The following is a 16,318-nucleotide window of genomic DNA, read 5'->3' as shown; positions in this document are numbered from 1 at the left end:
CATCCTGGTCATTGTGACAGACTGGGCTCTTCATGCACCCATGTACCTCTTCCTGTGCCTTCTTTCACTCACTGACCTGGCTCTCAGCTCTACCACTGTGCCCAAGACATTAGCCATTTTGTGGCTCCATGCTGGTGAGATTTCCTTTGGTGGATGTCTAGCACAGATGTTTTGTGTCCATTCTATCTATGCTCTAGAGTCCTCAATTCTTCTTGCTATGGCTTTTGATCGTTATGTGGCTATCTGCAACCCACTGAGATATACAACCATTCTCAACCATACCATCATAGGCAGAATTGGCCTTGCCGGCATACTCCGGAGTATAGCCGTTGTCTCTCCATTCATCTTCTTGCTGAGGCGGCTGCCTTACTGTGGTCACCATGTCATGGCACACACATACTGTGAGCACATGGGCATTGCTCGCCTGGCCTGTGCCAACATCACTGTCAATATTGTCTATGGGCTGACTGTGGCTCTGCTGGCCATGGGTCTGGATTCCATCCTCATTGCCATTTCCTATGGCTTTATCCTCCATGCTGTCTTCCGCCTGCCATCTCAAGATGCCAGGCACAAGGCTCTGAGTACCTGCGGTTCCCACCTCGGAGTCATCCTGGTCTTCTACATTCCTGCCTTCTTCTCCTTCCTCACCCACCGCTTTGGGCAGCACCGAGTCCCCAAGAATGTGCACATCTTTCTGGCAAACCTCTATGTTCTGGTGCCTCCTGTGCTCAATCCAATCATCTATGGAGCTAAGACCAACGAGATTCGGAGTCGCCTTCTGAGACTGCTTCACCTGGGGAAAATTTTAACGTGATATTTGAGCAGTTTGGAGATAAGGAAAATAAGTGGTTATGGTAGTTGTCTAGGTGCATTTACATGGATGGAGATCTCTGATATACCAGAAATGTCTTACAGGAGATGAAGCACTGGAAAAAAAGAGAAAGTTAGATGAATTGAAGGTTTCAAAAATCATATTGAACATACCATAATCCTGAGGCTCCCAGTATAACTCTGAAGAGCTCAGAAAGATGATAGTATTTTTACTCTTTGGAATATTTTACGATTAGGAATAATCGCACCTTGGAGAAAACTCAGCAACTATGATATGCCAGTGTAGAATGTGCCTAACATTTTTCTCTTTTGCTGCAAATGTTTCTGTGACTTAATAAAAAGATCAAGTCAATTCCTGTTCTTAATTGAGTCTGGGCTTCATACTGGAATATTCTTCTGTGAGAATTTTTTTAAAAATGAACATTTGAGGTAAATTTCATCTGATTTCCAATGCTTTGGGTAGCCATGAAGAACACGAAGTCTGAAGTTAGAGTACCTGGGTTTGAGTCCTTGTTCCTCTGCTTACTAGTTTTGTAGCCTTGAACATGTTGCTCAATCTTTCTGTGTCTCAGATTAACCAACTATCAAAAGGACGATGTTAATATCTGACTCATTTCTTTAAATATATAACTCTTAATGCTATTTCTAAGATTAAGTAAGTTAACAAATGTAGGAAACTCAAGATAGTGGATACATGTAAAATACCAATAAATAAGAGAATCATATATAAACTTGGAAATTATTAGCCAACTCATACGTTATTTAGGACTATTTTTCGTTACATTATTTTACAGGGTTATTACAATAACTATGTTATAAAACAACATCTCTAAAATATTTAGATAGCTCTTGGGATATGAATAGTGATCATTAAAACTGTATTTCTCCCATCCCTCCTCTGGTCTTCCATTTGGAAGTCCCTTTCCTTATAGCCATAAAGTTATCCCTCATTCAGGAATCATAGAGACTTGGTCAAAATCCAAACTGCTTTTTTGATAGCCCTCCTTTGCCTAGTTACCTCAGTTCTAAAATACCCAAGTAAGTCCCCAATTACTGCTCCCAATAATTCAAAATGTGATTATCACCTGCAATTTAAGTTAAGAGTCTGTGACTCAGAGAGGCTACTATTCCTAAGGTTATATATAACCATATAGATATATGGACCATAACTCAGGCATTATCCAGAATGCAGTATGTGTGAGGACACCAACCTGCAAGAACACAGAGCAACAAAAGTGAAGATTCTTTGTTTCTCTTTTTTTTTAAGATTTTATTTATTTATTTGACAGAGAAAGATCACAAGCAGGCAGAGAGGCAGGCAGAGAGAGAGAGAGAAGGAAACAGGCTCCCTGCTGAGCAAAGAGCCCGATGCGGGGCTTGATCCCAGGACTCTGGGATCATGACCCGAGCCAAAGGCAGGGGCTTAACCCACTGAGCCACCCAGGCGCCCCAAAGATTCTCTTGAGGTAGTAAATGGTAAAGAGACCCAGCAGTGTAATGATTTCAGGAACAGAGAAAAAATATATAAAAAGAAACTGAAGGTGGAGATGGGCAAGGGCACGGCTGTTCTGCCCTTGAAATGCTTCTTTGTGGGTCTTGTGCCTGCTCCCCTTAAGATGCTGGCTTCATTTGATCAAAAGGTCCCCCCTCAAAGGCAAATTGTCACCATTCACACTAATTGTCTGCCATGAAACTCACATTTTCCTTAGAAGAAAGTGGTGGTCAGGAATCCAGGAAGTTAGTATCAAAGGCAGAGCCAGGATTCAGGACTCTGGACTCCCATAGTAATATTTAAAATCCTACCTGTGGACTAGATTTCCAGGACCACACAGCCATAAGGGACTTGATGGACTGGTAAGGAAATTCAGGTGCATGAGTAGGCAAAAGATGTGTCTGGTATTAGGCCACAAGTCCCATAGCTTGCAGCCTAGTGCTCCCTCATCTCACCCACAAATTCATCAACCATTCATCATAACTCTTGGGCTATCCTCCTCTTCTAGCAATGTCTGTGGCCTCAGAGGGGGTCAAAGGAGAAAGGTCAAATGGATAATGCAAAGACTAGAAGAGGAGGGGTGCAGGATCCCACAGAGGCCGACACCATAGCACAGGGGTCTAGATGTGACCTATACTCTGGACTGATTCCCTGTGGATACAGCATAGGGCCTTCTTCCCCATGGTTTATTGACCAAACTCCAAGTTTCACATACCATTAGATAACAGACAGATGGAGGATTCTGCAGCCCTGACAGCAAGCTCCACTCCCTAAAGCTCTGGTTTAGGCTTTTTTATCATCCTGAAGCTAAAATGCAATAGTTCCTAGAAGGGAAGGGTGATATGTAGAAGCCAGTTAGTCCTTCTAAACGACTGCAGGTAGCAGGATCCAGTCCCTAGGAAGACTATTAAGCGTATTGCCAAGATCTCCCATCTCACTCAGGTGTCTGGCTACAGGAGCCCGCATGATAAAGGAGAAAACATGCTTCTAGAAGCCCAGGAGACTGCCCTTCCCATTACACCCATTTCACCCCCAGACTCCTTCTCTTCCCTGGGAAGAATTAGTGTACAACACTAATCTCAGAAATTCAGACCAAGATCCTAGTTCCACAGGAAAGTGAAAGTTAAACTGTGTATCAGGATCATTGAGGGGCCATGCAGTCCCAAAGATATTTTATGCATGGTCCCTGACTGCCACAATCTTCAGGTCTCTAGGCTCATGCAGTGTTACAAGTCACAGTGTGTAGCTCAGAGATGTCCATCTTTCCAAGCCCCCAGGAAGCATGAGATTCAGTTGTTTTTCAGCCTAGGCTCCTAAAGCTGGCTCTGAATCTACAGTCTCTGGTATCCCCAAAGTAATGTCTCCAATATGCTTCCCACCTCTCTTTCATCAGGTGGTATCCTGCTACAGTTTCATATGGCCCTTGGTCCTCTGGGGCACACTTCGTGTGCCTGTACTGTGAATTACCTCAATGACTGATCAGAGTCTACAGAAAAGACTGGGTGGATTGGGAAAATTTGGGGACTTTCACCAAGACACAGGGACCCCAGAATGTAGAGTTGGAATGGGGCCTGGGGAAAGATGTTGAACTACATCTGGCCATGCTGAGCAGAGGTTCCTCTGTGGCACCCAAGAGAAGGCTGGTAGGCCTTGGAAAGTCCAAATAGACTCAGAGATTGAGGAACCACGAACACAGACATTAAGAGTCACAGCCAAAGACATGGTCAAACTCCCTTAAAGATTAATAGAGAAAGAATCAGTGTAACATACTCAGGAAGCACCACTCTATAAAAATAAAACCAAAAAATGGATAAAAAAAATAGATTAAATAAAGCAGCTTAAGGAAATACGGGTCAGTATATCAGATTCTGTACAAAACTGAAAAAAAAAATGGGAAGATGGGGAATGAGAAAGTTTTGAGAAAGCTTCTACACCATCCTGGGGGTGTCTGACTACAGAGGATGGGGAGATGGGGTCACTTTCGAGAAATTCAGGGATGAAAGGAGAGAGAAGTTCGGTGGCTGAGAGGGCAGCAGAGTCAAGGATTTTACAGTGTGAAAGGAAGAAGCCTGTCCAGGAGGAGAGGATGGGGCTTCAGAAGTGGTGGGGGTTCACCTCACAAAGCATGGATCCTGACACAAGTAGTTAAGAGTGAAAGAGTCCGAGCTGAGACGGGGTTTGGCCAGGCTTTCTATAATAAGGAGAGACTAGGTCTGAAGATGAAGATACTTGGTGAAAGAGAGAGTGGCTTCCTGGGGGAACAAAATCCAGGATTCCTTCAGAGTTCCTCTGGAGTTGGACCAGAGGTGGCTTGTGATGATGATAATGTTGGTAAAGAGTTAGATTGCTGAAAACACTCAGGACGTTGCCACCTCACATTTAAATTTGGAAAACACTCTGAGATTAGGAGTATGAGAATATGTGCAGCCCAGACCCAAGACCCTATAGCATGATCAATCTCTTTCCCAAACAGCATTCTCTTCACCCACCTACCCCCAAACTGACATCACACATGAGATCCAAGCATTTTTTTTTAATGTAGAACAGGCTTGGGCAGTGAGGGAGGGGGCTGTTCAAGTGTGCACATGATCTGAGTAAGAGGAATTCAAAATATGTTACTTCCCCTCCCCTCCAGTTCCCCTTCCTTTTCCTCCTTCTCCACTGTGGGCATCCACTGGAGGGACCTGGGCCTCTGGTTCACCCAGCAGCCTCTCAATGGCAGCATGAATGTCTCCTCCTGTGGCCATAAGGGCCTGTAGATTGGCATCACAATTAGCAAAACCCATGGCCTTCAGATGCTCCAGTTCTTGCTGGTAGCAGCCTTCAATGAGGAGGGATGAGGATAATGAGGCTTGTGTGGACTGGGAGCAGGCATTGGACAATGCATGGAGAAGCTGAAGAATGGCCAAGGTGGGCTGCACAGAATCTACTCTCTGACTCTGCCCTCCACCCCTGGTTTCAGGGGGTTCTCTAGTCCCATGTGACCTACCTGGGCCCCATAAGCAAGGTTCCAGCCCAGGAACCTCCTTGGACAGTGTCTGCAGGCCCTTTTCTATCTGGATCAATGCCTGCAGTGCACGTGGGTTGGTCAGGATGGGAAGTAGTGGCATATGATGTCGCAGGGGGCTTCCAGTTGCCAACTGGTGTAGCAGAGCTGGATTTTGCTGCAGGTCATGCAAGGCTCTACGCAAGGCAGAGGGCGAGAGTCTCAGCTGACTGGTGAGAGGGGCTGTCCCTACTGGCTGCTGGATCTCCTGGGAGAGAAGATCCTGACTTGAGTTGACATCTGGCACACCAGTCCCACATCCTGAACTGGCCTGATTTGAGGCCACGCACCTGGCCTGGGAAACATCTCCTACCCTGACCTTCTGCGCCAATGGCCTTGCTGGGGCCAAGGCTGTGGGGATGGTGGCAGTAGTGTCAGTATCGATGTGAGCACTGGCCACCTCTTTGCAAAGCTCTGAACCTGCGCTGTGGCCTTTGGAGGTAACCAGTGGGGCCAGAGTGAAGAGCATGAGCTGCTGGATATCAGAGCAGACTGGACGCATGGCATTGTCACCTCCCGGCACTACCTTCAGTGCCTCTAGCCCCCGCTTATCTTCCTGCAGGAGTTCCTGCTGCCGGGACGGGTTGTGCAAGGTTTCCAGAGCCTTAAGAGCTGGTTCAGGTTTCTGTGCTAGCCTTGAGGATTTGGGAGTATGGCTAGTATTGGCTGGTTTCTCATTTGCCAGGCCTTGAACCACAGGGCTTTCCAAGAACTGCACCACCGAATCAGGTGCGGCCATCAGGAGTTGAGCCAGCTGGCCAAGAAAGTCGGCCAGCTCAGGAGAGCTACGGGCCAGCCGGCCCAGCCTGGCCAGCATCCCAGCACTCTCCGAGGTAGATGGTTCAGAACGATGCATGCAGTGGCCAGCAGGGCCTGACAGAGTTCCGGGACCAGGCAGAGTTCCTTTCAGACGGGTCCTCACCACCAAGTGGACTGTAGTGCCATCCAGGATGCCACGCTGGCTCAGAATGTCTTGATCCCGGAGGATCTTTCCAGTGAAGATGAGTACCAATCTGTCGGTGTCACAGTGAAGGCGTTTGGAGATCTGTTTCTTAAAGTGGTGGACACTGCTATTTTCTGCCAACATAAATTCCTGGCAGTCCTGTGGGGTCTTGACAGACACTCTGATGATGTGTGATGACAGCTCCCTACCAGATACCAGCCGGCTGTCCCCTGCTTCTTCCCTAGCCTGAGCCATATTTCTTCAAAAGAGGAATGCAGGACCCCAGGACCACTTGAGGACCTGTCGAAGCCCAGGTGCAGGAGTAAGCACACCTTTGTGCAGGGACCAGTAGGTGTTGAGGAAGGTCCACTCACCCACAACCTCCAGACACTGCTTCTTAACGTAGCCTCGAGGTCACCTGGCTCCCATAGAGGTGTTGGCTGTCCTTCTCCAGGTCCAGCCTTAAGGGATATGACATCAGTGATGATGTCACAGTTAAGAAGTAGACCCGCATGGGGGAAGGGCAGAGGTCTCTCCTACCTTCTGGAGGTTGACTCTCTTCACAATTTGACTTAAAGAGCAATAAAGAAAAATTAAATATTTATGTCTAGAAACCTGCTGCTCACCAGCCTATTTCACTGTTGAAAATCATACCACCTGAGATTGGTAAATGAGTATAGCCAAGTAGGAAAGTACGGGTCTGAGAATTGGCTCAGGAAGTGCTGGTTCTAGTCATCTGCCTGCGCTGAATGGGCTGTATATACTGACCATGGCCCAGTCAAGGCCACAAGTTCCCTTGTTTCCATATGAATAGAATGAAGATGTGTACAGTTAGTCCATTCAGCTTCAGCGGGAGCTTGAGGGCAGCTTGTGTCTCCAAGGCCCACCAGGCTGAGTAACTCATCCACACAGTTCTAAGGAAAACAGCATCGTGTTCCCAAAGAAATTCTGGACTAAGTTGTTCTCAAATACAGAAACTATGATCTCAAGTCTCTGGGATTAGAGCTAAGGCAAAAAAAGTTATAAGAAAGTAATAATTTTACTCTAGGTCTTTATGACTTAACAGTGGTTAGATTTAAGATCTATTTAAAGAGGAAAATGTCGCTTGGAAGCTGACATATTTCAGCTGCAAAAGCAGAAAAATGATGATTTTCTACGGCACTGTTTTGGCCTCCAGGCAGGTGGGACTCCAGGTAAAGTCTGTCAAATCTGTACCAACTTTATTTTTTTACATGAAAATGGATACATCAGGCTGCCAGGCATTTGCCATTATATCCTTGACACTTTTCCTGGTTCTGGAATTTCCAAGAACTATAAAATTAGCACTTGACTGTCTACAATAACACCTTCAGAAGGTCGTGCTGGATGTGGGAAACACAAGCCTCTAGAGCCCTTTCCTACAAGATATTGATAGATGTTCTTAAACCTGGACCAGTCTGAATCAGTGTCTCCTGTACCCAACTGATATCAAGACTCTGATAAGTTGTTATTCCTGAGTCTAAAAGACCTTCTCAGTCTGAGGAAACTTCATGGAGTGAGCCTTGTGGCTGGCTGGCAGCAAGCAGTCTAGTAGGCCTTTCCCTGAATGCCCAGATCTCAGAACAACTTCTACCACACGAGTATTATTAGCAAAACCAATTCCTTTGGGGAATTTTCTCAGTTTCACCCAGCAGAACTGGATTTTCAAACTAATGTTCCTGGCTCTTCATTAGTTAATAAATTAATACATAACAGGAGTTGAAGAACATTCTGGGGGAGAGTTATCCAGAATCGCTTTCTCATATCTCATGTTTCCATGGTGGTGGTGGTGGTGGTGGTGTCTTCTGCATAGCCTGTGAGGTGAAGCATTCCTTCACTCCTCTCTTTCAGGCTCTATTGTCAGGACCTGGAATGTCTCTTTCCCAAGCACCCACTGACAGCCCTTGCCAGTCCATTTATACCCTGTGTCTCAGGGAGGGAGCCCTGCACATGCTGCCCACTGAGTTCTTCAAAACAAAAATCTCCTTTGTCCTTCCTGAGAAGCCAACATCACTGGAATGTTTTAGATTATACCTAAATTCCTTTTATAATTGGAAAATAAAATAAAACAATCAACTGGCAATTTATTCAATCAATTGAAAACTTATCAGTTAGGACAAAAAAAGGGGGGAATGTAGACTCCCTAGAAGAATATAGCCCTGGTTTAAATCCCACTTCTACCACTTAATAACATTCAACTAGTCATTTACTTCTTTTAAGCCAGGATCTCATCATCTATAAAATGATCGTTCTTCACAGATTTGTTTGAAGATTGAAGGAGATAATGCATATAAAGTTCTATCCAAAGTATTTGACACAGAGCAGACATCTGTCAAATATTGAGTATGATTTCAACAGTACAGCCACTGCCAATCCTCCGCACATCCTGTGGTCAGGTCCGTAGCTAGACTGAGAGACACGGAGAGCAGATGTTGCCTGTCAGGTTTGACCAAATGTCCGGAGACATGTTCAGCTGCAGATGCTGGAGACAATTCCAAGCAGACTGGGAGAAAGTGTGGTATCTTCTGTTAGACCCAGGACTCCAACTAGATTAAACGCTGACTTTATGCACCTGATTTAAAGTTTATGGTAGTAAGATCAAATTTCCAGGAAACATATTATATCTCCATATTTTTCAGAGATTGACTAACGTTTTCTCATTCCAAGAATAGTTTTATTAGACATCAAACTACATGAAAAGCTCAGCATTTTTTAAAGATTTCTTTGACAGAGAGAGCACAAGCAGGGGGAGTAGCAGAGGGAGAGGGAGAGGAGAAGCAGACTCCCCACTGAGCAGGGCGCCTGACATAGGGCTCAACTCCAGGACCCTGAGATCCCGGGACCTGAGCCAAAGACAGACACTTAACTGACTGAGCCACCTAGGCTTCCGGAAAAGCTCAGTATAATATGCAGTTACAGTGTTTCTTGTCAGCACTTTGCTTCCGAAAGATCTAGTGAGAGTTTAATTTTTTTTTTTTTTTTTAATCAGAACTGTCACCTGGGAAAAGATCGCTCCTGGTGGCCAGGTTAACTGAACAGGAAGTGCTATAGGGATTGTTATTAAAAGAGAAATGCCTGATGGGGAGCCTGAGAAGCTCAGTGGGTTAAGCCTCTGCCTTCAGCTCAGGTCATGATCTCGGGGTCCTGGGATTGAGCCCCGCATCGGGCTCTCTGCTCAGCAGGGAGTCTGCTTCCCCACCACTCTCTCTCTGCCTGCCTCTCTGCTTACTTGTGATCTCTGTCTGTCAAATAAATAAAGTCTTTAAAAAGAGAGAGAGAAAAACGCCTTATTCTGTTAGTGAGCTGTGCTTTCCCTCCTAAATACACTGAGTAGGTTTGAGCCAAGTATGGTTTGTGATAATCTCATTTATTTAATTAAACCAAAAAGACCCTCTGATGAGAGTAACAAAGACTACCTCCATGTTACTTCTGCAATAAAATCCAAACTCCTTGTCTAGCTACAAAGCCTCCCCTAGTTGGATTCCTGCTCATCTCCTGGACTTCCTGATGATGATTTTCTCCTTTTCTACAAAACTTGGCCACACTGGCCTCCCTTTTATAAATACACTGGCTTCCCTTTTATCTCTGAAACAGGCCAAGTGCATTCCCATCCTTAAAGTCATTGCAATTGCTGTTCCCTAAGGCTTTAATGCTTGTCCACCTAATCTTTACAAGGCTCATCCTTCTTACCTTTCAAATCATCTCTTCACAAAGCCCTTCCCAACCATTTCGTATCTTATCAGTCTATTTTAGTTATCTGCATAGAACTTACCATTATGTCATTATTTCTTCTTTACTGTTCGTTTATGTTTCCATGTCCCTTTACTAGAATATAAGCTCCACGAGAACAGGGACCTTATCTTATTTGCTTTTGTAACCCCATTGCTAGCAAACACTAAATAAAAAATATACAGGAAAGAGGAAAGAGAAGGTGGGAAGGAGGGAGTTAAGGAGGGAGAAAGGGAATTTGAATTAAAGACACAGACCCTAATTTATTGCCCTGGCAGTTTGTGGTGTTTCGCTCCCCTAAATAAATATCCAGCAATAGGTGAACATGGAGCAAGCATATATGACAATCCTTGGTTGTCCTAATGAATGGAATCACATAAGACAGTGAATGAACTCCTGTCTCTCTCTCCACAAACCTGTTTGTCCCATTGAATTCTCTATCTCGGCTAATTTTACAAGCAAGACAGCTTATGTCAGATGAGAAGCTCCACTGACCGCTCCTCCCAGCCCCTTCTCCCTTCTCAGACCATCGTTCATTTAGTTGTTCAGGCCAGAAACACAGGAATCACCCCTGAGTCCTTTCTTTTCACACAACTAATTTATCAGTAATTATTCAGGGTTCTTTCTTCGAAATGTGATCTGACTCTGATCACCTCCACTCTTTTTTTCTTTTTCGTTTCTTTTTTTCTTTTTTTTTCTCTCTCTCTCTTTCTTTTTTAAAGCTCCACACTGGGTGTAGAGCCAAATGTGTGGCTTGAACTCACAACCCTGATATCAAGACATGAGCTGAGGTCAAGAGTCAGCTGCTTTACCGACTAAGCCACACAGGTACCCCACCTTGATGTTTTAAATAGCCTCCTAGCTGGATTCCCTACTTCCTTTCTTGGTCCATTAAAGTCACTACTTCCCATAGTAGCAAATACAGATCAATTAACCTCATCTCTTTACACAAAACCACAAAAGGTTTTCCTGTGATACGTGGATTCATCTAAATGCCTTACCAAGTCTAGAATGCTCTGAAAATTTGGCCCCTGACCCATCTCTGAAACATCCTGCTCTGGGCACAGCATCATTCCTGTATTCTGGAACACACCCTGCTCCTGTCAGTTTTTCGGGGTTTTTTAATAAGATTTTATTTATTTATTTGAAAAAGAGAGAGAGATCACAAGTAGGCAGAGAGGGAGAGGGGGAAGCAGGCTCCCCACTGACAGAGCCCCTGATGTGGGGCTCCATCCCAGGACTCTGAGATCATGACCTGAGCTGAAGGCAGAGCTTTAACCCACTGAGCCACCCAGGTACCCCCTCCTGTCTGCTTTTTAACTGACATCCCATTTGTCTGGGAACTTGAAGTCCTGACTTTCACTTGCTCACTCCCTTTATTCATCAGTCTGCTTAAAGGCTCTCTGGAGTGATGTGCTTGGTGATTACAATCCCAGAAGGGTCCACCTGTCAATCTCTGTCTCCTTACTCTGTTTCTTAATCTTCTCTTTTCTTGAAATTCCATTATGTAGTGTATCTGCCTCCTTTCTTTTGGTTTCACAAGGCAGGGCTGTGATCTAGAACACCTCTTATCTCTAGCACCCAGGACAGAACCTGCCAGAGAGAGAGTGTTCAATTAATGTTAGCTGGATAAGTAAGTGAGTCCCTAATTCCTCCCTTTCCTTAACCTTGCACATCTGATCTTATCACAAGGGTGTGTCAGTGCTATCTCCAAAAATTCTTCAGTTGTCCACTTCTTGCCATATGCCCTTGTGGACAGCACCAGTCTAAGGGCAACACCATCCCCTACTTGGATGATGGCAGGATCTTATGTCTTTTGTTTTGTTTTTTAAAGATTTTATCTATTTATCTGATACAGCAGAAAGAGAGACAGCAAGAGACAAAATACAAGGGAGGATGGGGGTTTGGAAAAGGGAGAAGCAGGCTTCCCGCTGAGCAGGGAGCCTGATGAGGGACTCGATCCCAAAACCCCAGGATCATGACCTGAGCTGATGGCAGACGCTTAACGACTGAACCACCCAGGTGCCCCTAGGATCTTCTGTCTTGACTTGCTTTCCACCCCTACCAGCTTCTCATTCATGCTCCACAGAGAGGAGAAAGAAATCCACACTCCACCTTTGGTACAAGGCAACAGAGTCCTACAGCATTCTGTCTGCTCTCTCCCACCTCACTTGGAAGAATTCTCTCCCCATCATTCTCACTAATCTGGACACACTGGCCTTCTTTCCTTTTTCTTCAAATGTGTTGAACTCTAACCTAACTCAGGGAACTCCTTTACACTTTCCCTCTGCCTGGAACATTCTTCCCCTAGGTCTTTGAATGTCTGGCTTCCTCTTACTCTTCAAGTCTTTGCAGAAACAATCCCTCCAGAGAGATACACTCTGACCACTCTTTTTTTTTTTAAGATTTTATTTTTTTATCTGACAGAGAAAGATCACAAGTAGGCAGAGAGGCAGGCAGAGAGAGAGAGAGGAGGAAGCAGGCTCCCTGCTGAGCAGAGAGCTTGATGCGGGACTTGATCCCAGGACCCTGACATCATGACCTGAGCCGAAGGCAGAGGCTTAACCCACTGAGCCACCCAGGCACCCTCTGGCCACTCTTCGAAATAAATATTCCTCTTCCCTCTAAGTACATTATAAAATTACCTGGTTTATTTTCCACATGAAATTTATTGTACTTAATTATTTTTATTTTTTTATAAACATATTTTTATAAAGGACTAGTGTCCAGAATCTATGAAATTTATTGTAATTCAAAATTTATTTTGCAATGGAATGGAGATTAAGAGTGTGGCCTTTAGAACATGGGTTCAAATCCCAGCTCCAACTCCACGTCCTAGCTGTGCAACCTTGGGTTAGACACATAACATTCCTATGCCTTCCTTTACCTATCTGTAAAACTGATTAATACTACCAACTTTATAGGGTTGTTGTAAGAATTAAATGTTAATAGGCGCAAAGTTTATTGAATAGTGCCTTGTTCTCAGTGAGTGCTCTGTTAGCTGTTACTTCCTTTTTTTTTTTTTTATAAATTTTTTATTTTTTATAAACATATATTTTTAGTCCCCAGGGGTACAGGTCTGTGAATCACCAGGTTTACATGCCTCACAGCACTCACCAAAGCACACACCCTCCCCAATGTCCATAATCCCACCCCCTTCTCCCAAACCCCCTCCCCCCAGCAACCCTCAGTTTGTTTTGTGAGATTAAGAGTCACTTATGGTTTGTCTCCCTCCCAATCCCATCTTGTTTCATCTATTCTTTTCCTACCCACTTAAGCCCCCATGTTGCATCACCACTTCCTCATATCAGGGAGATCATATGATAGTTGTCTTTCTCTGCTTGACTTATTTCGCTAAGCATGATACGCTCTAGTTCCATCCATGTTGTCGCAAATGGCAAGATTTCTGTTACTTCTATCTCATTTGTTTGTTGGAAGTCCCTTATCTCCACTGTTACTATAAACAACTGAGGGCAAGAACCATATCTTGCTGACCATTGAATTCCTAGCACCAAGCATAGTTTCTGGCATGTAGGAAGTATTCAGGAAATATTGGTTAAACTAATGAGTTGCAAAAGATTCCTTCATAACTTGGAAAAAAAAGAACAGGTGTATAAACTCACTTCCTGTTGTTTGAATAACGCCTTGGTCTTAACTTCTTGTCCTCCTGCCTGGCTGGCTATGTGATATAGCACTACAGACAGCAATGCTTCTCCTCTTTCCTCTCCCTCTCCTCCTCCCTCTTCTCTTTTTTTTCCTTTCTAGCACATCCCTTGGTCTGAAGAAAGGGTACATATTTTTTGGTGGGGAGCCAGGCACTAGACCCAGTATCACCCCAACTGATCCTGCTTCTCTTCTGCAGGTACACAATGTCCGTTGTGGGTCCTCCCCAGGCGGAGGTCCTGGATTTCGATCTCCTGGCAGAGGTGAGCGTCACAGCAGGGAGCAAATGGGACATCTGGAGAAGCCAGCTGTTTTGGTCACATCAACCTTCTTCCCCAAACTCCAGCAGTCCCCATTTCCCCAAACCCAATCCCCGTCCTGGTCTACACTGTACCAGTTCACATCTGTTTCGTCTCCGTAACCACTTTCTCTTTTGGTTGCTCATCTCCTCACTCATAATTCACCATTCATTCATTCAGTCTTTACTGAGTGCTTCCCATGGGCCAAGCCCTACATTAGGTGGAGCCCTAGGCCGACCTAGGTGACCTTCCCCATCCTGAAAACCTTCTTCTCCTGGACACCACCATGGAGCCAGAGATGCGGCTGAGTTCAGTCTCTGATGACGCTAGAGTGAAGATTCCAAACACCCAGTCCACTGTCCATGGCTCTCCTGACATATGGCCTGAAAACATTCAGTGAACCCTCTCCTCCCTAGTCAGGATTCCCACCTGCTTAGACCCAGATTCCCAACTGATGCCTTTCCTGGGATTTACTTCAAACGAACCCTCATATATTCTTTGGCCCAGAGGAAAGGTGAATGAAAGCAATCTTTCCCTGAGGCTTTTTCTCAGACCTACAGGCCTTTGGAAGACCAAAATTAGAAATTGCATGGTACACCTTCCCCAGTCAGAGGCAGTCCCATAGCAGCTGCCTTACTGGTTCCAGGAAACAAAGAGGCAAGATTTGCCCCTGCCTTCTCTAGTAGCACTGCCATAAACAGCAGTTCTTTGATCTGAACAGCTCCCCTCACTGAGGTGAGAGAGGGAAGAGGTGGTAAAGGCGAGCTCGAAGCATCCTGCTTTACCTAGAGATTAAGACCCAAAGCAGTGGGAAAATGTTGTCCCCAAAGCTCATTTCATCTTTGATGCATGCGGACCGCTGACAGGTAAGACAGGTTGGTGCAAGTGTCCTGGGTCCTGGGTGGAGACAGTATCTCTCCAAGTTCCTAAAAGAACCCCCAGCCCTGAGTCTCATGTTTAAGCACACACCATGACCACTTTTACCACAGCAGTCCCCTCCCTCAAAGCCCATTTTCTTCCCTGGATAGCAATAGGAGGTTAATGTTTGTGTTTATATCTCCATTCTGAGATCAGCCTTTAGCAGACCATGTTCTGTATGGATGCTTGAACGCATATACAGAGCTGGGTCATGTCAGGGTGTATTTAAGTACAAATATGCCCTGTTTTCTTGTGCATTTTCTCCGGAATATTTATTCCTGTGGGTGAGGCCTGGTTTGCTCACTTGATTCATGAATTGTATCACTTTTACCCTGGAAGTACTCGGATCATAGGAAGCACCCCTGAGTGCAAACAAGACTTTAGTCTGAGAGGCCGAGAGCACCTCCCAGGTGTTGAACACAGCTTGCCTCAGCACTTTTGCTCCTCCTACCTCTTCTCCTAGGATGCTCTCTCCCTTCTCCTATCACATGTCTGGCCACTTTGTTCTTACCAATTTTAAGATTTCGGCTTGGAGCGCAGACTCAGGAAGCCTTCCCTGTCTCCCCAGACAAGATCAGGCCCCTGTGTTTCTCCCCAGCTCCCGCTCTTTGCAGCACCTTTCACGGCTTGTTTTCTGTATAATAAGGAGTCTTCACATACGATTTGAAGGCTCTGTGCCCCCAGACCATCACCTCCTGAAGGAGGATCATGTCTCTGTGTCACATTGCCTCTCTAACTGCAAGCACAGTGCTGAGCACCGGGTGAGTACTCTGTTTCTGAGCCGGCAGCTGCAAGAAAGATGACATCCAGGACAAATTGTGTCCATCAGGGACAGTAATTTTGTAACCTTGGTGAGATTAGGGTATCTTAGAACTCAGCCTGAATTCTTGAGGCTCCCTATCTACTCATGAATCAACCCCCAATCCAAAAAGTGAGAGGCACCTGTGGGATAGTCTTCAGGGGTGATAGAAAGAACCAACCATGCTTACTTTGCAGGGCAAGTTCCAAGAACAGAGTACAGGGTGGGAGCTCCTACAGGACACAAGATCTGGGGGACCTCAGGAAGGACACAAGGGGACCTGCGGGTCTCAGCTCACCCTCCTTTGTTCTCCATGAATCTTTGAATCTCAAACCTTTGAGCTTTCCCTCCCACCCATGCAGACCCAGCTCTCATTGCTGTCTTTCTCCCATACTGTCCCCTCCCCTCCCCCCAGCCCACAAAGAATTGGGACTCAGGCTACAGCACACACTGGAGATTGGATGTAATTGCATCTCGAGATAGGCATAAACAAAGCTCAGACTGGGGTCCCAAGATGGTACAGTGGCAGGGGTGGTTGGTTCACTCACAGCACCCCCACCCTGTTTCTGGCTCTCATTCT

General features: G+C 45.4%; 2 protein-coding genes across 2 annotated transcripts in view; one reads left to right on the top strand and one right to left on the bottom strand.

Annotated features, from left to right (window-relative positions):
• Window positions 1-814, top strand: part of LOC132014029 (olfactory receptor 52D1) — a 20,228-nt gene extending 19,414 nt beyond the window's left edge. Inside the window, exon 2 of the mRNA XM_059394645.1 lies at window positions 1-814. Within this exon, the coding sequence (XP_059250628.1) occupies window positions 1-814 (814 nt within the window).
• A 4,124-nt stretch (window positions 815-4,938) lies between these two features.
• On the bottom strand, window positions 4,939-6,567 carry LOC132013969 (ubiquilin-1-like). Its single transcript, XM_059394523.1, has one exon. The coding sequence runs from the start codon at window positions 6,565-6,567 to the stop codon at window positions 4,939-4,941; it is 1,629 nt and encodes a 542-aa protein (XP_059250506.1).
• Window positions 6,568-16,318: the final 9,751 nt, after the last annotated feature.

Source organism: Mustela nigripes, chromosome 1, assembly GCF_022355385.1.
Source record: "Mustela nigripes isolate SB6536 chromosome 1, MUSNIG.SB6536, whole genome shotgun sequence".
Taxonomy (NCBI): Eukaryota; Metazoa; Chordata; class Mammalia; order Carnivora; family Mustelidae; genus Mustela; species Mustela nigripes.
The sequence above is the reverse complement of the archived record's forward strand: the minus strand, read 5'-3'. Positions and strand labels throughout refer to the sequence as shown.

Excerpts from the sequence above, each read along its gene's own strand:
- LOC132013969 (XM_059394523.1), bottom strand. The coding sequence starts at position 6,567 with ATGGCTCAGGCTAGGGAAGAAGCAGGGGACAGCCGGCTGGTATCTGGT.